The 24,149-nt window shown below is 35.2% G+C and overlaps 1 protein-coding gene across 1 annotated transcript; it reads right to left on the reverse strand.

Annotated features, from left to right (window-relative positions):
- Positions 1-4,528: 4,528 nt before the first annotated feature.
- On the reverse strand, positions 4,529-23,512 carry LOC114459236 (mucin-15). Its single transcript, XM_028441563.1, has 5 exons — positions 23,448-23,512; positions 17,254-17,300; positions 16,561-17,178; positions 10,706-10,876; positions 4,529-5,004 (listed from the first exon to the last, which is right to left on the reverse strand). The coding sequence occupies exons 2-5, from the start codon at positions 17,291-17,293 to the stop codon at positions 4,889-4,891; spliced, it is 945 nt and encodes a 314-aa protein (XP_028297364.1). The 5' UTR covers positions 17,294-17,300; positions 23,448-23,512; the 3' UTR covers positions 4,529-4,888.
- Positions 23,513-24,149: the final 637 nt, after the last annotated feature.

The raw sequence follows: 24,149 nt of genomic DNA on the forward strand, positions 1-24,149 counted from the left end.
AATTCAAGAAACAAGTCAATAAAATTAGAAAACTAGTCAAAAGACAAGAAGAAAAAAGAAATGACAAGTAACAACAGGTAAGATGACTAGACAAATAGCAAGACAAGAATAAGAAACGAGAAGACATGTGGTAAGAAAAGCTACAACAGATGAAAAAAGACAAGTAACAGGAAAGCGTACAGTAAAATGAGATGACAAGACCAAAAACAACACAGAAACAAGACAAGAAACATATGGTTTTACAAGCAACAACAAAAGAAACAACAACACAAGAAAGGATGAGTAACAACAACACCCATTAAGTTCATGATCCACTCCACATACTCAACACTCACACACACGCTTGTACTCTAAGCAGTTGTTTGTGTGTTTACATGTCAGACAGACGGTGCTTGTTAGTGAAGCGTCCCTGATCGCTGAAGCTTCACTCACTCTAGACCTGCTTCTACGTGTGACTAATACATTTATTAGTGTTAGGTGTCATCCAGGTGTGATGTATGTGTGCATACACTTTAAAGTGTGGCGTCTGGAAACATGTTAATGCGTTAGCGTGTTAAGGCACATCAAACACACATGTTTGTTCCCGTGTAGCCATTCTAAGTCTATGAAAGATGTAGATATAGTGACAGACTTTGGTTAGATCGCAGACGTCTTTGCAGGCGCAGGGCACGTGTTTGATTGTCTGATGTGCATGAATTTAGAATGGATCCACCCCCTATAGTGTGTGTGCGTGTGTGTGTGCGTGTGCGTCTGCGTTTGATAACGAAGCCGGAGGATGTTCACACTCAGGAAATGTGACGAGACATTTCCTCTCCTGTTTTTTCAGGTGTGTTTGTACTTTATGTTTGGAGATACTGTTAGATTGTGAGCCCCTCCTCTGTGATTGGCTCCTCCCCCACACGTCAGCTGTCACCTCACACAGGTCAGTGTGTGTCAGGTTCTTCTTGATACATCTTTGCATTTACATTAAGGCTGTTTGATGCATGAAGTGTTAAGGGTTTATTGCTCATAATGTATGGCGACATCCTAGTGGTGGCAGTCTAAATATATATATATATATATATATATATATATATATATTTTTTTTTATTGCACAAATAGAAAAAAAAATCACATATTTCTCTGTTGTTGAAAAAACAAATTCATCTGAAATTAATATACACATTAATCGCCATTTTCTTACAATTAATATCATTGTTATCTGAAGTAAATATGTATCTTTATTTTTAATAAACTAGCTGGAAGTATGTATTAGTATAGAAAAGTAGGCTGATGACATCATCACTGTAGAGGCAGGACTGATGACATCATCACTGTCATTATTTATGAAATAATTTATTAACGGTATCCATGTTGAAAGTCTTACGGCAGAGTCTGATCCTTATCCACAGAGATATTTAACACACACACACACACGCTCACACACACACACACACATACACACACACACGCTTTTATAGACAGATACCAACATAAAATATACATTTGATTATAATTTGAATATACATGCATCTATTTGTATTTATTTAACTCTTGTAAATCACCAACAAATCTTAATTAAATAAAAGCAATATTTATTAAAATTTACTGGTACAAAAACATTAAATAATGTATTTATTCATATTAAAGTAGTGTATTTCCAATTCAAAAGCAGCATTTCTTTTCTATTTTTGATCAATAAACTAAAAGTTCTAATAAAGTCAAACTGTGTGTTCTGCTCTCCGTCAAGGACGAGACCCAGTTAATTAAAATCTGCAGGTTTCCATCGTAACGCGTGATTGGCTGAGGCAACGCCAACGTGCACAAGCATCAGATAACGATAGCGTTGCTTTAGCTTTTACAGGTTAAACTCATTTCACTGTAAGAAAACTCACATTTGTCCAATTCTTTATTCGTGGCATAACCTCAATTTAGATAGTAATCGTTTAATTTAATTTAAATTAATTCAGCGGCAGGTATAATAAGAAAGAGGCATTTTTTAATCAAAGCTACATCCCAACATTTGACCAAATAATCACACGATAAGGAGTTCAATTAAACGGAGCGACCAAGGATAAAAGCCTTTCAAACGTTTCTTTTACAAGCATTTATTACATAATCCAGCACTTCCTGTCCAAGCACAGACAAAGGATTACATCTTTAATGTGCAATTACAAAACTAAATTATTAATAATTTAAACGATTTCATTGGATTCTTCACTTTACAACTCAACACAGACATCTGCTAATGTTCATCGTTTCTACAGCATTTAAACACTTCTTACAGAAGAGACCCTTCTACATTTGTTTGTTCACTAATATAAAGTCTTAACGGCAGAAAAAAGGCAGAGTAAAGATCGTCTTTGGAAGCATTTCACCAAGTTTTCATAAAATAATGCAGTAAAATAAAGAAAACTCAAACCAAATCAGGAAAGAAATCAAATTCAAATGACGCAGTCAAGATATTAATGTTTCTATTCTACCTGAAACAGGCTCCGCCCCCACCACGCATCACTGCTCTGTGGAGCAGCTTTAAGAGCCAATCCTGTGTCTGTTCTGCTCTAACTGGAGACTTTTGTAACTAAAGCATTAAGAGTTCCATCGTGAGCCTAAAACATGGAAACATTCTCAAGCCAAAACATTAAAATAGGAAAACAAATCTCACAAAAACAACAAAACAAAAGCTCAGAATCTGTTTGGAGAAAAAAAGCTTTGATGGGAACAGATCTACGTGTGCCTGTAACAAAGGGCAGGAGCAGATCTATGCTGTATAAGTCTGTGGATTTTAAAAATCACAGAAATTTGGTTAAAAGTTGCAAATTAGTGTGTCAATATTGGAACAATTAGTTTAAACAGCATATAATGGGTATAAAAAATGGTGAATGTGGTTAAATTGGCAAAAAATAAGCAAAATATATGGTGAAAAAGGGTTAAAAGTGACAATAATAGTTCAACATGTGACATTAGGTGGGAAAAGTGCTGAAAATGTTTTGAAAGAGGAACAAATGTGCAGAAAGGGATGGAGAAGTGTCAGAAATGGGAGTAATGAAGCAAACATGCATTAAAAGGAGCAAAAATATGGCAAGAAAAAGTGATGAAAATAGGTTAAAATATCAGGAGTTTGGTGTAGTTGTAGAAAAAGGGGAAAAAAATAGGCAAAAATCATTTCTTGAAGGCATCTGGCGACGCCCTCCCAGTGTCTGAGAACCCGTGCTGAAAGACGTTTTGTTTCCATGGTAAGTGGTCATGTTGGAGATGAATGGTTGACAGCAGTGAGGTGAACCGTTGCAGGTCAGCAGATTAAAGCAGGACATTATGATACAGTGTGAAAGCGTAGCGTGTGAATACAGAACGTTCTCAGTCTATGAATAATAAATCAGCCTCTGCTGCCGATGCTGATGCTGCTGATGCTGATGCTGAATCCTAAACTCCTGGCCCTGACACTTCAATCCCCGTCTCAGCCTTTCCTGTAACATCCGGAGGCACCGTTGGGATGGAACACGTCTCACACCATGTCATCCTTTCTCTCTCCCCTCATGTTGCTTCGTGCTTTGTTCACCGTTGCAAAATGTGCTCACATGCAGATGTCTTTGACTAAATCATAAAAAAATATAACCTGTCGTCCAAAAAGATAAAAGTTCTCCCTTCATAAAAAGCATTTTTCTCAGTAAAAGTACAAGTGTCCAAAACAAAGACTTTAGCCCCTAAAACTGAAGCTGTGAGCCAAAAAGTCTTTAAATTGTTACTTTTTAAGTCGGTGGATCAAAGCCTAACATTAAAGAAAAAAAAAGAAAATATTTAAATAAATCAAATAAAATCTTGAAATATATATATTTATTTATTTATTTTATTTTTTTTAAACAAACTCATACATAAATAGATACTGCCTAGACTAAAATGAAATTAAAAAAAAAGTTCAGCCCTTTAAAAAAAAAAAAGTGTAAAAAATAAAATATGTATTAGGGACACATTAAGATAAAATGTAAAAAATCTGGGCACTATGAGATTAAATTCATAATGTTTTGAGAATAAAGTCATAATATTTTGAGAATAAAGTCATAATATTTTGAGAAAAAAGTAGTAATTTAATTAGATTAAACTTCTAATATTTCTAGATTAAAATCGTAATATTATGAGAAAAAAATTGTAATTTTATGAGATTAAAATTGTAATATATAAGTCATATTTATTTATTTATTCTCAAAATATTACGACTTTCATCTTTAAATTTTACGACTATGATTAAGACGTTATTCTCAATAATTTACGACTTCATTATTATTAGGGCCACAGTGAGATAAAATGTAAAAAATCTGGGCACCTTGAGATTAAAGTTGTAATATTGTAATATTTCAAGATTAAACTACATAAAATATTTCGAGAATAAAGTTATACTTTTATGAGAATAACATTTAAATACAAACATGACTTTCATCTTGAAATATTAAGACTTTAATCTTATAAAAGTATGTTTTTTATTCTATTTTAATGTGGCCCTTATATGATGACGTATTGTTAAGAAAAACCAAAAAAAAAAAAAAGTATCACGATAAAAAATTGGAATTTGTTGAAAATCCTCAAATTCATACATTTAAAAAAGAAATTTAAAGCAACCTAATTTTTTTTTTCTTTTCTGAAAGCCCAAAAATGTTAAGCATTAACACAAATAACCACAAAAAATACAATAAAATTCATAGGAAAAGAAAAAGGAAAAAGTTTTTTTTCTCGATCAATAACTGAAACATATTTATTTCCCCATGTCCCTTTAAAATCTAACGTTTCAGGTGAAATTTGGCATTAAACTCTAATAAATGGCAGCTAAGTAGAGGCGTGGCTACAGTCTTTCCTTCCATAATGCGACTATCCTTCAAATGTCTGCTCTTCATCACTGAGGAAGAGGAGGAGCTCCTCAGATGCGTTTGGGTAAGTTGGACATTTGAATGTCGTCCTCCTGAAGCGTCGGGTTGTAAAAAGCCGATCGACCAAACTCCAGTTCCAACGAATCGTTGTTGTCTAATCTGTGAACTGAAAATAGACAAATAACGTTAGAATGAAGACGAGAAGTTTAGGAAATCAATAATAAGATAAATATGACCGTTTCCTATTTAAAGTGAAGAGAGTTCAATAACACACTAATAATTAATGTCGGTGTTCTCCTTTAAAATATTCCTCTCTGTGAATGAACTTTACATAATAAATGTATTTATAACATCAAAGTAGAACAGTCGACAGATCTAGGAGATGAAAAATGTTTTTTTTCAACAACTTTAGTGCTCGTAGGAAGTATGTGTTGCTATGGAAAAGTGGGAGGTTGTGTTTGAAGGTGGGACGTCAGAGACATTTAGGTTTGTTGTGAAATATGTAAAGTGATAATTATTGTTTTCATATTTTTGGCTTTGAGCAAGGACACTGTAGGGAGTTGAACCCCATCTATTCAGATTCCAGTTTGTTGTCCTCATGGATCCAGATCTCCTCAGACCAGAACAGACTCGTTTAGTGTCATTAATACACAACAGTCAGTTTAGATGCACACGGAATTTGTAAAGCATTTATGAAATAATTTATTAACGGTGTCATTGCACTGCAAAAAAATCCGACATCGCACACCATTGAACCAAGCAGCAGCCATGTTGAAAGTCTCGGGTCAGTCTGATCCTGATCCACAGAGTTATTTGAGCAACTCACACACACACACACACACACACACACACACACACACACACACACATTATTTGCTTGATAGATAGATAGATTTATAGATAGATACTATAGATTAGCAACAAATTCCGCCTGAAACGGAAAAATCAATCTCATCCGATTTTTTTAACTTTCTTTTATTTAAAACCAGGCCCAAAATGACATAAAAATACCTCATAATTCTGCCCACAATTCTGTCCTAAATCTCTTGCTATTGGTGTAACAGATCGACTAGTGATCATGTTATCCTGTGACTGTGAAATTAACACAGAGTTTCATCTGGTGGTTGTTAACATACTTTTGGGACTTTAGGTTGGTTCTTCTTCTGTTGCGCAATTCTTCTTTTATGTTACTAATAATTTTTGCATTATTGTACATGTTACGTTGTGGTTAGCGCGAAACTCAAGACGGTCTGTATATTTAATTCCTTTTTTCTAATATTAATCTTGTACTATTTCATATCTACGACACACATTTCATCAATTAAATATAGAGTGGCAATATATAAATTAATAAAAACCTTTTATAATGCTTATTAAGTATTAATATATTTTATACATATTATATAGTGTATTGCTCTTCTTTCTTATACTTACTAATAATATACGCCTTAAAAAGCTTTTTAAACTGGTTTATGTTGGTGCTTTGTTTAATTTCATCCTTTAGGCAGTTCCATAATTTAACCCCTGATATTGTTATACTCATCTTTTTCACTGTTGTTCTAGCATTTTGTATTTTGAAACTTAGTTTTCCTCTTAAATTATTTTCCCCTTCTTGCTCTAAAAATCTTTTTTTTGCGTCGTTCTTGGAAGTGAAAATTTACTTGTTTTATAAATCATTTGGACAGTTTTGAGTTTAAAATCTGGTGTTTTTAAGAATAATCTATGTGTGTGTGTGTGTGTGTGTGTTCTCTGTATCCTGTGTTATGTATCAGTTTGATGGCTAGGGATGGGAACCGAAAAGGTTTTTACGACTACAATTCCATTTTCGATTCTTTATTGATTTTCTTATTGATTCTGGTTCAGATAAAAAAAGAACAAACAGGTCAATTAGCACAAACTGGGAGGGGGACGCCAGAGAAACTATAGAAAGAAACTATATTTTTTTAACAATTAAAGCCCATTTATGCTTTTTTTTTTTTTAACCCTTTTTCTGCAACTACACCAAACTTTCCATATTTTAACCTATTTTCATCACATTTTTGCTACATTACTCCCATTTCTGACACTTCTACGTCACATTTAATTGTCTTTTCTTCACATGTTCAGCACTTATAAACTCTTTTCACCACTTTTCCACCTAATATCACATATGTTGACCCATTAATGTCACTTTTAACCTCTTTTCATCATATTTCATGCTTATTTTTGCCAATTTAACCACATTCTTGATTTATCATGGCCATTATTTGCCAGTTTAAACTAATTGTTCCTACTTTTTAAATTACATTACTCCAACTTTTGGGCATTTGTGCTTCTTGGGCGCGAAGTGCAGACTTCACTGGTGAATGAAATTGAAACGCATGTTGCGTAACTTGCATAAGCTACACACCGTGCAGACGGACGTCATGTGTGCACACTGGAATCAATAAAGGGAATCGTTTACGTAATCGGCAACCGATACCAAGGAATTGAAACTCTTGGAACCGGTTCTAAACAAGAACCGTTATCGATTCCCATCCCTATTGGTGACTCTTTTTTGCATTATGAATAAAGGTTGTATGTTAGTAATCCAACCATTATTCATAATGCAAACTGAGTCTAATCAAATGCAGGCAAGGGAAGGAAATGTGAACAATGAACGATTTTTCAAAATAAAATGACATGAACATATAAAACTTAATGGTCCACAGACCGGCAGTTGGGAGCCCCTGGTGGGTATAAATTGTGGTTATATCCTGAACATGTTCTCTCTCTCTCTCTGTTTCTCTCTCACACACACACACACACACACACACACACACACACACACACACACACACACACACACACGTCTTTAATGGAGTTAACCTTTCTATAATAACTATGGTGACCATGTGTTCTGTGACACTCAGTGATTTGTCTGTGTGACCTATGAGGACGTTCAGCTCTTTGTTTCTCTGCTCTACGAACGCTCCTCACACTTAACCTTTAGTTTGGAATTGGAAACATAGAAACATGCAGTAGCGACTCTCTCCGCACTGCGTCTCAACACGCTGATCGCCTTATTAACAGACTAACAACCACCAACGATCGCTGATAAACATGTCTCACTGCGGCACAGCGTTAGAATAAAGATTAGAGTTTAGGAAAATAAAAGCACAGACCCACTGTTGGTCATGTGACCAACGCAAATGTAACCCCAGCGAGAAGACGTCGGCCTACTGAGACCAAACTACAACACTGTTGTTTGACTTCTAAAGGACTCACAGTGTATGTAACACATCATTGACTGATGTGTCTGTAGCGTCTGTAGCATTGCTATTCATCACTAACTCTGATATCAGGGTTAATTAAGTTTAATGATGCACATGACGACAAGAGCTGTCTGTCAAAATAAAAAACACAAAATGACAGAAATTTTTTTGTAAAAAGTACAAAAAATACACAAAAATGACAAACTGACAAAAGAATAACAAAAATAAATTAAACATAAGAAAATGCACAAAATAGCTTAAAAAACACCCAAACCTGCATCAAAAATGGTCAAAATAACCAAAAAAACAGCAAAAGAAAATCACAAAAACACATACAATTAATCACAGAAATGGACAGAACAACAGAAATACACAAAAATAACAACAAAAGCACAACACATTGACAAAAAAAAACCTACTTTACAAAAACACACAAAATGACGACATAAATGCACAAAATGACCAAAAACAACAACATAACACAAAATGATAGAAAAATAAATATTTTTTAAAAACTACAACAAAATTACTCAAAATGACAACAAAAAGACACAAAATAACTCTAAAAAACATAACGGCGACAGAAGATGACTGTTGTTGTAATTTACACTATATAAATTACATTGAATTGAATTGAAAATCCACAAAAATAACAACAAAACCACAAAGAAACTGACAAAAAACACACACTTTGTTGTTTCCTGTGTTAATAATAATATAATATATGCTCTGGTTGGTCATTATTCACATGTTAAAGCAGGATGGCGCCCTCTACAGGTTGGTACAACACTGTAGTTACAGTAGTTCTTTATAAGCATTTTCACACTCTCGGAAATCTCGCTCTCATTCAGTTCTCGCACATGAGGTCAAAGGTCAAGAGGTATAAACTCACCATGGATGACAGAGATTTAGGTTATTTTTCCCCCGTTGCAGCATTGGTTCTTTGAAGAAAAAATTGCAGAAACGTGATATTGGTCTCCAAGGCAGAAATGCTGCTAAAGCTAATGCCGCTAAAGCTAATGCCGTTAAAGCTAATGCTGCACACGAGCTGAAAATTCCGGTTTTTCCTACTTTTTAAACAGTGATCAATCAGCTAAACAGTGCGGTTTCACTTATTGGCCTGTTTAGTGTCCATCTTGTTCACTTCCTTCAAATTTGAATTAAAATAATAGCTTAATAAAAATAATCATGGACCTGGTTAGTCAATGGTGAACCTTGTAAATTCACATTTTCAAAGTGAAAAATCACACCGTCCTTTTCACACAGAAATCTTGCTTTACCATCAATAATAATAATATATTATTTATCAGCACTTTCATAAACTCAGACACTTTACAGTTGTTAAAACAACTACAAAAGTTAAAGGTAAATAAGAAAATACAGGAGTATGAAACAGAGGAGGTCTGTCTCTTTAATACGGTTTCTCTCATCGGTTTTACTAAAGTGCTCAGACATGTGCATCATTCACGGGTAGAGTCTGAAATCCCGCCCACTGGAGACCCAGGTAGTTGGTACTTTTGTCCATCAGGGGTCACCTGTGTGGAAGCAAGAGGACTGCCTTGCTTCTCCTACCGCTGCTGAGCTGCTTCCATCGGTTTTTAAAAGTTCTCAGATCGGTCTGGTCACCTCCTCCAGTCTGAATATGTGTAATATTAATAATATAAACACTATTAAAACACTAACAATCTCTGGACTAAAATTATAAACAGTGTTAGGTTGGAATTATCAACAGAGTGAACGAGCTTGTTTACGTCTTATATCCCTCTGACCTACGACCCCCACCCTCAGGTCATACATGAACAGTTCCAGAGTGTGAAATGGCTTATAATATTAATAATATTTCAATAACTGTCTCTCTTCTTTATATTTAAATAGTTGATCTCATTCCCGTTCTTTATTGTTTCCTTCAGAGAGTAAAAACGTCTCCCATCAGGATGTGGAGGGTCCACACTCTGTCTCTGCAATAACGCTGCATTAAATCAGCTTTAAATCAGCTTTACGACTCTCTCTACCATAGCTGGGATGGATTCCACACACACAGTCCTCACAGTAAGTGGAGAAGAAAACAATTATTCTGCTGCGGGACTTTTATTGATTTCTTTAAATGTGAGATTTAGATTGTGGCTGAAAAGAGCTGCACTTTGATTTTAATGTAGAAACCAGTGTTTAGAGCCGTTATTGGACACATATAAAACATCAAAGTCAAACAAAGGTTTCAGGCCCATTAGGAAGTCATTGACTATCACAATATTTTCAAAATAAAACGTGTAAAAAATAACTTAGCAGAGATGATGGCTCCAAATAAACACCAAAATATGATCAAAACATGTGGCTGCCAAAATAAAGTGAGTTTTAATAGCAGTGGTTCTCAAATCATGGGCCGTGGCCCAATCATGTTTCTAATAAGACTTTCAATGGTAATTAATATTTGGCTCAAAATTATTGATCTAATAAGTTATAACAATTTCAAATGTCTGTTCCTATCATTTTGTTACAGTCTGATGTAGAATAGATCTGTTCCTGTTCTTTGTCACAGATGTATGTAGAATAGATCTGTTTGTATTTCACACCGTTCACTCAGTGAGCGTGCACACACACACACACACACACACACACACACACACACAGTCTTACCTGGGTCAGAGGGAAACTCCTCCACCAGTTTGCGGTGATAAAAGTCCTTCCTCTGTTTCCTCTTCATCATCACGTACACGACCAATCCTATGAATGCCACCACTATGCCCGTCCCCAACACGGCCGCCCACGCCACCTTCCTGTGATTGTTACTGCTGTCGGACACCGAGCCTGCACACACACACACACACACACAAATACAAAGAAAAGACTTCAAAATCAAACAAAAATACACAATAGGAGAAGAAAATGACACAGAAATGACTTCAAAAACACAAAATAACCACAAAATGAGAGACAAATGCATGCAAACGACTCCAAAAACATCCAAAACCACTCAAAAATACACAATAGGACAACAAAATCATGCAAAAAATTATCCAAAAACACAAAAAAAATGTAAAATGATTGACAAATGCATACAAATGACTGCAAAAACATACAAAATTACAGAAGCACACATGACAGAACAACATGACACACACACACACACACACACCACAGTTTGTTTGTCAAACACTCTCCATGCAATCAGTGGTTTCTCCTGCTCCGTCTTTATGTGATTAAGAGGCTTTTTATCAAAGTGCGTCTGAATTAGTCAGAGATGTATAATTTACACGCTGCTGATTAATGTCATTAACTCAGTGAAATCATGGTAATTCCTCATTAGATTAGAATGTTTAAAGCAGCAGGAGACTTTTTGTCGACTAAAAGGATGAAATGAGACGAAATACCAACCGAGGGCTTTATTAACACTTTAAAGGAAACTATTTTCAGCTGCAGATGAAGGTTTTAAACTAAAGGCTGAAGCTTCACATAAATTCATACTTTAAACTGAATAAGTATTCATGACGACTAAAAGTTTATATTGCTGCTGAATTATATTTATATTAGCTCATGTGAAGATAATGTTTTTGCTGTTTTCTGATTGGTTTTCTATTTTGATTTTATAGAACTTAATGTACTAATTCAATTTGTACAGCCTTTTATTTCTGAATTGACCACTTTACATTTTGTTTACACATGCTAAAGCTAACATTAGCTCAAAGATTATGCCAGATTTTGTGCAAGAATTGACATTTCTGACTCTCTGATCCCCCGTTTACAAGAACTAATTGTGAGTAAATGTGTCATATTTTCCTAAAACATGCATGTGAGGATATTACTGAGTGTCAGATAGCAACTGGCATTTCCATTTCAGTGAATTCCGTATTTTCCCTCCAGTTTCCGCGTTCACAGGAAATCAGAGGCCTACATTTGCACGTAAGTCTTACATATTATTGTGAAAATATATATTTTACATGCAAGTGTCAACAGTCTAATGAGTGTGTAAATAAAAATACAAATAGTGCTGCAGATTAATTGCACATTTCAAGAAAATCATTCACTTTGGTATAAAACCATGACATTTGGCACAGATACTCTCTAAGGGTCATTATTTTGGAAAAAGGCATTGGCCACTCAAAAATTCAATATGGCGGCCATTGCTATTCAGTGGTTATTATATAACAAAAAAATCCTCGGATTGGGCCAAACTAGGTGTCACCGAAAAGGTCCCGTCCTCCCAAGTCCAAATATGTTGTTTTTTTTTGGCTAGAGGCCAAACTGCGCCAGCAGAAGGCCAAGGTGTTTTCCTGCAACAGGGTTGTCCTTGGTCAGTGGGGCGCTTGAGTGTTTCGCCTCTAGCGGGCACAGTTCTAACTCTGCTAGATATAATATTCGGACTCGGGAGGACCAGACCTTTCCGCTGACACCTCGTTTGGCCAGATCTGAGCATTTTCTGGTTATATAATAACCATTGAATAGCCACTGCACCGCCATATTGAATTTTTGAGTGGCCAACGACTTTTTTTCTAAAATAGTGGCTCTTAAAGAGTATCTGTGCCAAATGTCAATCTTTTATACCAAAGTGAACGAGAGTTTTACTGATTTGCTGAACTAAAAAAGTAGGTTATGAAGAAGCGACGGTGGTGTTGCATTGTTGCATGTGTCCACAGGGGGCGACGTTTCACCACCTCAGTGTGTGTCGTCAACAGCGGCCTTAAGTGTTTTTAATAAATCAAATTTGGCCGATGTAAAACAAAATAATTTAATAAAATATAAATGAAACATTTAAACTGAAACATTATATGAAAAAAAAAGTATTTTATTATTCATAATTGCATAATAACAGCGATGTTGGATTGGAAAATGTTTTTAGTCACAAAAACATTAAAGTTATTTATAATTTCTGTTGATTGCTTTCTTATTTTTTTATATTTGTATTTCCACAACATTTTAGTCTTTAATTTTGAAACAATTGAATTGTTTATACGATTGAACTTTTTTACTCCCTCATTTGATTTCGAGATGTTTAGTGGTTTTCAAACTGGGGGTCATGCCCCCTGAAGGTGGGCGGCGGGAATTGAACATGAAAAATGGTACAAGAATAAATAAACACTTTTAACTTTATTTTAAATATGTGATTGAACATTTTATGTTATTTCTATGAGTTTTAATCCCTATTTTGACCTTTTCAAAACAGTTTTTTCTTAGTGTTTTAATTTTTGTGATATAAAAATGTTATTGCACGTGTCATATTTACATATTGTGACGTCGCGATGTTGATGGAAAATAAGAATAATCAGTGTTTGGCTTTTGTGAGGTTCTTATTTAAATGATGACACACAGACTCATTAAGGAGATCGTCACTTAAAATAATCAAGCATTCATCATCGTCTCCATCATCATTATAATCATCATCATTAGTATGTACATGAGGAAGTGGAAGCTTTTCTCAAACTTCTTCACCTTCTGGAGCCTCAGTCAGAAAATACCACTTTTGTATTTGATCAGGATTCAAACATGAATTATTCAGACTCTGTTTATCTGCAATTTAACCACGATCGATTAGCCTTACTGTGCGTGTGCGTGTGTGTGCGTGTGTGTGCGTGTGCGTGTGTGCGTGCGCCAACAGGGAGACAAAATGACCTTTTTACACTCAATTTGCAATCTTCAGCTTCTTCACATGCATTTATTTTTTTTTTTACACAACTGGATAAAGTTTGGACTTTGAAAATCAGAAGTTTAACAAATTTATTTAGTGCGTTAACTTTTGACACACGCAGCCCTGAAATGAACACACAAATTAACTTAAAATAACTCCAGAAAACAAAGAATTACACAAACGATAAACAAAAGGACAAAAAAAAAAACACATAATAGACTAAAAATACACAGAAACACAAAATAGAGAGAAAAATATACAAAACGACTCCAAATACACAACAAAACAAGACAAAAATGAAACAAAAATACATCAAAAACGCACAAAAAGAAAAGAAAAAATGATTCTAAAAAATAAAAACAAATATACAAAATGACTCCAAAAATACACAAAGTACGACAAAAATCAAACAAAAACACACAGAAGTACAACGAAAAAGCACAAAAGTAAAGCAAAAATACATATGACTAAAACACACAAGACAATGACGAAATATACACAATGACTCCAAAAATATAACAAAAATTGACAAAAACACACATGAATACAACAACAACATTACCGTTAAACTCTGACAGGAAAACATTAAAAAAATATACAAAATGACCCCAAATACACAATGAAAATACACAAAACCATGACAAAAATTTTACAAAAACACACAAATACAACAAAAATGCATTAAAGGAAAACAAAAATAGATTTTAATCTAACAAAAAAGAAAAATACACAAAAACACAACACAAACACAGTTCCTTTGTTGTTTCCTGTGTTCTGCGCTCTGATTGGTCGTCGTGCTAATGAATGTTGGTCATGTGACCCTCAGAGCAGATACGATCACATGTTGCTGTGATTAAACTTAGTTTCTGGTGCGTTGTTCAGCTGTGTGCTCCATTCTATGATGTGTATGTCTGTCTATGTTGGTCATGTGTTGGTATTGAATACGATTGATAGTTTGATCATGTGATCATGTGATCTCTCTCTCAGGGTTTTCTGTTGGCTGCTGATACAGGCTCTCATTGTGCTGGTAGAGCCTCTTTGAGTGGGCGTGGCCTAATCAGAAACACCTGAAACCAAACCCTGAGCCAAAGCCTTCCTTTCTAAAGAGAGGCTGTTTGTTCTCACACACACACACACACACTGGGATAATGGGAACACACACTGGGAAAGTGGGTCAGCAACAGGAAAGTGCACCGTACACGTTAAAAGAGGTTCAGTGTATAAATCATGTCAGCGCTTCACTTTGATTCCTCGTTAAAGGGAAATATATCACTATTTTATTGTAGTCATTTTTGTGTATTTTTTATGTCATTTTGTGTATTTTATAATGTATTTATTTAATCTTGTGTATGTCAGAGGTGGGCAATGTTTATCACAGCGGGACCACAAAAATGTGTTCATTTGATCAGAGGGTCACATGATCAACAGTTGTTATAGTGATTTTACGTGTTTTTCTCTCATTCTGTGTATGTTTGTTGTTGTCTTGCTCGTTGTGAGGCATTTTGTGTATTTCTGTAGTCCTTTTGTGTGTTTTTTCCTGTAAAATATATGTTTTTTGGAGTCATATTGTGTATTTGTGTTGTCGTTTTGCTTGTTTGTTCATACTGTGGGTTTGCAGAGTCCTTTTTTGTTTTTTTCTTGTATTTTTGTGTACTTTTGTTGTCATTTTCTGTAATTTTGTATGTTTTTCTGAGTAATTTTGTGTATTACTGATGTCGTTTTGTAGTAGTTTTGTGTTTTTGTGGTATTTTCTGTGTTTTTATCTTGTCTTTTACTGTATTTTCTTGCAATGTTCTTTGTATTTTTTAATGTATTCATGCTCTTGTTTTGCGTATTTTTCTGTCATTTTGTACATTTAACTTGTGTGTTTTTTTGTGTTGTTTTTTGTGATCTCGTGTTTCAGGACTCATTTTCATATTAGTCTGATATTTTTATGTGTTTTTGTCTTTGTCTTGTGTGTTTTTGGAATAAATTTTGTGTATCTTTCTGTCATTTTGTGTATTTTTGATGTAATTTTTTGTGTTTACTTTGGATAATTAGATGGGTACAGCGTGTCATGCAGTGACTCCGTGTGTGTGCGTGTGTGTGTGTGTGTGTGTGTGTGTGTGTGTGTGTGTGTGTGCGTGTGTGTGTGCGTGTGCGTGTGCGTGTGCGCGTGTGTATTGACAACACACACTTTGTTTCCTTCTTAAAGGTAAATATATCACGTGAAGTGAGTGATTACAGGAATATTTAATTATGTTTTATAAAGTTTCCAAAAGCAAAAACCGATAAAAGCCGTTTTTCTCTGAGAAATAATGAGTTGAATTGGACGTTGAGCAGCAGGGTTTTTATAGCCTGAATCTATTTTAGTTGAATAACACAAAACTGTGTGAAAGTGTGTCAGAGTTTATGTTTTAAAGCAGAAATTAATAAATACCACAGCTGACAGTGAGTCTACTTTAAATGTTTCTACGTCAGGAATGGGAGAGAAATACGCCTGTAATGTAACATCAAAGAAGTGTTGTGAGTTATTGGTCATTTTGTGTTTTATTTCTTTTTTTCTATATCTTGTGTGTCTTTTTAGAGTCAGTTTGTGTTGTTCTTTTGTCATTTTGTGTCATGATGAGTCATTTTTGTATTTGTCATATATATATATATATATATATATATATATATATATAATTTATTTTTTTTCTGTATTTTTGTCGTTGTCGTGTGTTTTTAGCGTAAATTGTGTATTTTTTTGACATTTTGTAGTTTTTTGGAGTCATTTTGAGCGTTTACTTTTAACACTGACCAATTTGTGTCTGGTGGTATTTTGTGGGAGGAGCTAAGTTTGACCTTTGCTGTGAGAGGATAAATAAAAAGCGTGTAGTGTTGATCCCACCTTCTCTGCCTGATTCGTCTCCCGATCCTTGATCATTAACGTTGATCTTCACCGACACGTCGAGGACGGGGGTGGTCACGCCCCCGTCTTCCGTCGCCGTAGTTACAGCGTCTGGCGGCGCTGATGACGTGTTGGTGGTGGCGTTCTGCTGTGGTGTCACAATGAGCGTGGTGTTGGGGCTCATGTGGTCGTTGGAAGCCATCGTGGAGTTGACGTTGTCGTTGTGACCCGAGGGCGTCGTTGCAGGGATGTCTGTGGCGTTGAGCGCTGACTCAGCGTTGGTGGAGTTGGTCTCAATCCACTCTGTTGTGTTTGTTTGTGTTGAATTCAATGATTCGGTGCTGTTTGTCTCTGCAGGTTGTTGTTGTTGGTTTGTTTCGTTAAGATTCACATTGGTCACTGTTGTCTGAACAAATCCACCATCGTTGTCTGTCTCGTTAGTGTTGGTCGACGCATCCTCGTCCAACGCGCCCGATGTTGTCTCACTGCTGTCGTTGGTCGAGTCCCCGTCTCCTGAAAACGCTGAGACGGCAGGCAGCTGCTGACGTAGCCAGCTTGGGTCGATGGTTGGGCGTGGGCGGGACGTGGTTTGTAGTGCAGCGAGGTCAAAGGTTTGGAGGCGGAGCCAGCTTGGGTCCATGGTTGGACGTGGCCGGGACGTGGTTTGGGGCGTAGCAAGGTCAAAGGTTTGGAAGAGCAGCAGAAAGCAGGCGGTGGTTTTTAAAAGTCTCATCTTCACTCTGAAACACACACAGACCAATACAAACATCAGATCTGCTTAAAACACACAAGTGTGGAGCGAAACTGGTGGCACGGGGCCCACATGTGGCCCCAAAAACCATTATACAAAACAACCCAAAAAACACATACAAGGACAACAGTAACAGCAGATATAATAAAAAAAAAATTATGGACTTCAACAGTCCGGGATTTACTCGCTAACTTCAGCTGCCAGAGCGTGTCAGCGCACTGTTTAAGGGAAAGTAAAGGGCTGTGTCTGAATATTCCTTCCTTTCTCCTTTCCTATCCACTGTTCCTTAACCCTGGAGGTGTTTAAGTGGTGGCCATGATAAGGAATGTTCCAATTCTCTAAAAGGTCCCTTAGGAGAGCTAATCTTCTCTGCTTCATTGTCTACTACCAAACATCAGTGTTGGAACTGTTGCTTCCTGCGGTCATAGATCATTTTTGGGTCACAACTGTTTTGATCCTCTTTCTGTAAACAAAAGACTTTTACATCGACATCTTTAAGTTCAAAAGCAGCACAAGTTGTTATTTTAACTGAAATGATCTAAAAATCAGGCTGAATGTTTCACTTCAATAGAAAACAATGGGATGTTTACAGGCAGTGGGGCCGTGTGACATCATCAATCATGTGATTTCAAGATGGAGGAACACAGGTTCTAAAACATTTAGGAGGTTTAAGTGTAAACTTGTAAAAAGTGGAAGATTTAAAGCATTTTGGAGAACATTGACATTTTTGTAACATTTTTTTACTTTCAATACGTAAAAAAGTATAAATATAAGTTTATATATATATATATTAAAAAAGGCAAAACATTTTCACATTTTGGGCTCAGACATTATTGACCAGTTATTATAATCAGGTTTTATTTAAAAAAAATAAAAAGAAATAATAATTATTTTAGTGTCATTGTTCTAAATCGGGCTCTAACAAACCTTTAATGACATCAAATTAGGAAAAGACGAGGAAACGGAAAGAAATTGTAAACTCTAAAACAGAATCAGGGAAAATCAGAGGCTCAACGAAACACAAACGTTGTTTCACAGCATTTTTTTTATCCATTGTTGTTTTTTCTGCTCCACTGATTAAACACTTAATAATCCTTCAAACTATTGACAACTCAAACCTGCAGAGTGTGAACTCATAAAATCCTGATTTTATTCTCTATAATTATAATATTAATGCGTGTGTAAAAGGAAAGGTGTTGGTTTCTCCTTCTATTGTTCTGCTCCACAGAATCCAGTGTGATAACAGAGACTTTCTGATTGTGTGAATTACACTGAGTGAGAAAGTCTCACATAGCTCTGTGTTAAAAAACAAATCACATTTATTTATTTATTTATTTATTTATTTATTTATTTATTTATTTATTTATTTATTTATTTATTTATTTATTTATTTATTTAGTTAGTTAGTTAGTTAGTTAGTTAGTTAGTTAGTTATACATACTGTGGCAGTAAAATACATTTGAACATCTTTGTCTAAAACCTGTAATTTGTTCTTGTGGTATAAATAGAGGCTGTGAGCTCATGCTCTGTGATTTTATGCTCAAATATTATGTTTTTACAGGTTTTTTTTTTTCTTTTAAATTTAATCTATATCATTTTTTTATTTAATATTTTGATGACTGGCTCCTACACAGGTTAATTATTATTGTTATTAATATTAATAAATACCTAATTACGATATCATTCCTACTTACTTCGTTTCTGACGCCTTAATCCAGTGGTTCCCAACCTTTTTTGTGTTTGTGAACCCATTTTTTTAATCACTAAGTACTAACGAGCCCAGAGACATTTATTCTCAATATTTTTATACTGGATTTTATTTGAACTCAGTTTATATTTGAGAAAGTGAAAGTTTAGAATATTGTATGTAGTAAAGAGTAATCAAATAATAATAAAAATAACAATAATGAGAAAAAAACATAATTTTAATCAGTATTGTTTTATTAATTATTACTAGACATTTCAGGCGACCCCACATGAGGTACCGACCCCAAGGTTAAAAAACCTGCCTTAATCTGTGTGTTCATGTATGTGTCGTCTGTTTTTTATGTTTAAACTAAATAAATAATAATCAGTTTCATTGTTATTATTTGTGTCAATGTTAAACATATCTTGTTAATTATAGTAATTATTAATATTTTAAAAGCAAAATGTAACTTTTTTCAGCTTTTTTTCACTGCGTTTTATTTCCTTGTTGTCGTTTTCTACAGAATTCCTTTGTGTGTGTGTGTGTGTGTGTGTGTGTGTGTGTGTGTGTGTGTGTGTGTGTGTGTGTGTGTGTGTGTGTGTGTGTGTGTGTGTGTGTGTGTGTGTGTGTGTGTGTGTGTGTGTGTGTGTGTGTGTGTGTGTGTGTGTGTGTGTGTGTGTGTGTGTGTGTGAAAAGTAAAATGCTTCAAATGTCAAAGACATGAGTTAAAAATATACTTCTTTTTTTGTTTTTTAAACTGGAATATGTGAAACCAGTTCAACCAGCAGCACAAGAGAAACAAATACATGTATTTTTGTTCGGCCGTGCAAAGACAATGATGTCACCATGTTTGTTATTGACTTATTATTTTCTAGTGTTGTTTTAACACTAAATATATATTTAACGTGACACTGTACGGAGTAAATATCAACAGTGTTTTAACCTCGACACTAACGTTAATTTAAGTGATACCAACATCATATAAACACTGTTTAGACCAGGGGTTCTCAACCTTGGGGTCAGGACTCCATTTGGGGTCACAAGACACTGGAACAGGGTCCCCAGATTCCTTCATGAAACAAAGAATATTTTTTGAACAATTTGAGCCCATTTTTACCTTTTTTCTGCAACTACACCAAACTTGCCATATTTTAACCTATTTTCATCACTTTTTCTTGCCATATTTTTTTACTACATTACTCCTATTTTTGATACTTCTCCATCAAATTTAAATTCCTTTTCTGCACATTTTTTCCATTTCAACACAACCTTTAACCAATTTCTGGGGTTTTATTTAAAATCCCATTTCACCACCTTTTTCACCATTTTGGTCACTCTTAACCCATTTGATTTCTGATTAAATCAAGGATTTTCATCTTTAAGATGACTACGAAATAATGTGTAGGGACTCAAAATTTCTGAAATTTGACCCATTTCAACGTCATTTCGGCTCTTTCCTTGTTTAGATGACATTACAGGCTGTTTAACCTTCTGAAATCATTCCAAACATACAAAATATTACGTTAATAGAGTCGGCTATGGTTTTTAATTTTTTATTTCCATGCTTCAGATGATTTACAAAAGTTGGGAGAGTTACGCTGAAATCACGCCAGATTACATCGCGAGAAATTTGACACGTCCGTGTGCCACAGTGTAGACCAGTGCAAGCAGATTAAGAGGAAACGTGTGATGGTGTGTGTGAAGTGAGGGTTTAGCTCGTGTCACAGAGAGAGATTTACATTTCATTTTCAGTGAAATGTCACCAACCAAGGAATCACCCTCGAGATCACGTATCATGGGTTTTAGAAGCAGATTGTGAGAAAAATGTGACGTATTTGTCCATTTTCTGAACATTCAGTCACTGGTTTCCTGTTTCCTGGTGTAAAATAGTTTGTAAAATGTGATGTTTTACTGGAACATGCATGTGAGCTATTTCAGTGTCACGTTGGGGCCTGTTTTTATATTTTAAAAACAGCAAAAATGGATGAATTAACCCTGATCTTTGTTGAATAGATTTAATAACACAGACACACACACACACACACACACACACACACACACACTCTGTGTTGTTCATGATGCTGTTGTTGTTGCACTGGTAACAGGTTGTGTATCTTCTCTCAGGGTGTGTAGTCAATGTTCATCCCTCATGTATTTGTCACAAGCTTTAGTGACGTGTAACTTCCTCACTAATGAACTGATTACTAATTCATCATCATCATCATCATCACGGCCTCACCTGCTACTGTCTCACTCATTATAATCATTAGTTATATTAATACATCTCATATAGAGTACAGTGTGTGTAATAACCCAAAGTGTAGAGCAGTAAATAAAGCATCTGTACGCACACACAGTTAACACTCCCTGTCCATATTGACGTCATATTTACTCATTGTTACATTGTGTCAGAAAATGGATGGATGGGCGTTGGTTTTATAACGGATACATTCATGTTTTAACCCTGTTGGCATGTGAGAAAAATAAGAATTACAGTAGATAAGACATAAAAATTTACAGAAGAAGATTAGGTCCAATATCATTATTATTATTATTATTATTATTATTATTATTATTAGTATTAGTATTAGTATTAGTATTAGTATTAGTATTATTAATAATAATAATAATGTGAGGAAAAAAGTCACAATTATCAGTTTGAAGTCAGAATTTTGAGATTAAGGTCAGAATTCTGAGATTAAAATTACAATTCTGAGGGGAAAAAAATCTGAATTCTGACTTCAATTTAAATTTTTTTTTTTTTCATAAATCTGACTTTTTTCTCGTAACATTAATATTAATAATAAAACACTGTGCCTTGTTTTGTTTTTTTTCAGTGGCCCTGATCCTCTTCTGTAAAAACACGTAAAAAAAGAGAAATGTGGATTATTACAGCAACAAGGAGACTTATTATTATTATTATGATTATGATTATTTATTTTTGCTAATTAATTATCATATAATAACGATCAAGTGTAGAAACTAGCAATGTGGGAAAATATTGATTCAGCATGTATCAATTTTTATAGGTGATATTTATTGACATTGTCTGAACATAACATCATAACATTGCAATATTTTGAAGCTGTTTTTGGAACATATGACTCACATGTTGTTTCTACAAGTGTATGATTCTACTTTTGTATTTATAAAAGGAAAATAAAGAAATTGAAATTAACTGCAATAATAATGACATCAAAAGTGCAATAAAAACCATCGCAATATAGTATAAAAATAATCGGGACAAAAAGCATCTCGTCCCAGCCCTAATAGACACAATACACAATGATATTAATTTACGATAACTTACTTTATAAATATTGTAGATAACAGCACACATGGAGTTCACGGGGGGCAGAGGGAAAGAAAAGTTTTCAGTACAGTTTTGTATTTGTGTTGATCTTTTGTGCATTTCTCTGTTTGTACGATTTTGTAGGTTTTTTTTGTGTATTTTTGTTGTCCCGTTGTGCATTTTTCCCCTTTTATGTATTTTGTTGCTCTATTAAGTGTTTGTGTTGTTCTTTTGTGTATTTTTCTGTTAATTAGTGATTTTGTGTTGATGTCATTTTGTGCGTTTACTTTTTGCTGGCTGCTATAGTTGCCCATGTTTGTGATACACCCATAACTTATTTTAATGCACCGTGATGTTACTTTAGCCTGTGTTTTATGTATTTATTATTTTTTATTTGAATTAAAATGATTTAGATCCATAATCCATGATGGCCACCCAGACTATAGCCGAGACTAATCATTTAATAAGAGCCTTAAAAGACATGGAGATATGAAAAGAGTGGATACGGAGGCATAAACGTGCAGACATCGACAAACGGAACAAGCTTCATCGAACGGGTGATACTAAGACCCGGAGACGGAGTAAATGCGTTCCACTACTGCATTCACAGGCTGTAATATCACCAAGTTTATCATTGGACCAGTTGTTAGAGCTACTATCTTTACCAGAGACATCATTTTTATTCCTGGTTATTGTTTTCCAGAGTTTTACTGGGATTTATTTACCAGTGATTAGTTCTTATTTCTCTTCCGTTATTGTTGATAAATAACAGTGAAAACAGTTCTCATGTCTTATAATGTTGTAGCCGACAATAAAAGGTTTGTTGTGTGTTTTTCCCGATAGACATGATACGTCACGTTCACCCCCCTGTCCAATCAGAGCCTTCCCAACCCCCAGACCTAAAGCGGAATTAAATAAAGCCGAATGAACCGGTTTTCCGTGTAAACCTAAATTCGGAATTACTGTTTCCACTTTAATTCCGAATGATTTAATTTGGAATAACTAATTCCAGATTTTAAAAAAACAGGTTTTGCTGGATAGGAAGAATATTGTTGATATATAAAATGATGTAGGCCTATATTATACAGTTATGTAAGGTGAGTTTGATGGTGTGTGTGTGTGTGTGTGTGTGTGTCTGTGTGTGTGCTAAGTCTTACCTTTTCTTGGAGCAGGACAGGTGAAACACAGGTGTAACACTGAGCCTCCAGCGTGTGACAGTGAATCAGCATCAGGAGGAGGAGGAGGGCCTACTGACGGCATTCTGGGAATTAAAACCTGCTCTACCTGCTCCTGCACCTGACACACACACACACACACACACACGAACACGCCCCGAGCTTCAGAACAGACAGAGCAAACTGCCTTGTATACTTATAATTATATACTGTATGTATTTCTATATCACCTTTCCATTGCTAGGTAACGGGGTTGCCAGGTGAGCCCCTGTTAGCGACCTGGGGTGGGCAGGGCCTTTTGTTTAGCCGCGGGTGGAAAGACTATAGAGTGGAAATCTCCATGGAAACTGTTGTCATGGCAAAAAAAAAAAAAAAAAAAAAAAAAAAAAAAAAAAAACAGGCATGCATGCCTCGGGTTTAGTTCCCGCCTTTTGTCTCCGGGTCGAGATCAAGATACACAGTGACGTTAGAGAGACGTCACCAAGCTTTGTGTTTCAAAAAAAAAGTGAACATGTTGTGGTGAAGCTGAGTCACAGAGAGGATGAATTCACTCTGAGTGATCCCTAAATGTATCTAGAATTTAGACCACATGTCAAACTCATGGCCCGGGGGTCAAATCCGGCCCTTTCGAGCATCCACTTTGGCTCGCAGGAGGAAGTAAAAATTACAGAGAAAACATGAATC

The sequence above is a fragment of the Gouania willdenowi genome, chromosome 3 (genome assembly GCF_900634775.1).
Source record: "Gouania willdenowi chromosome 3, fGouWil2.1, whole genome shotgun sequence".
NCBI classification, from domain to species: domain Eukaryota; kingdom Metazoa; phylum Chordata; class Actinopteri; order Blenniiformes; family Gobiesocidae; genus Gouania; species Gouania willdenowi.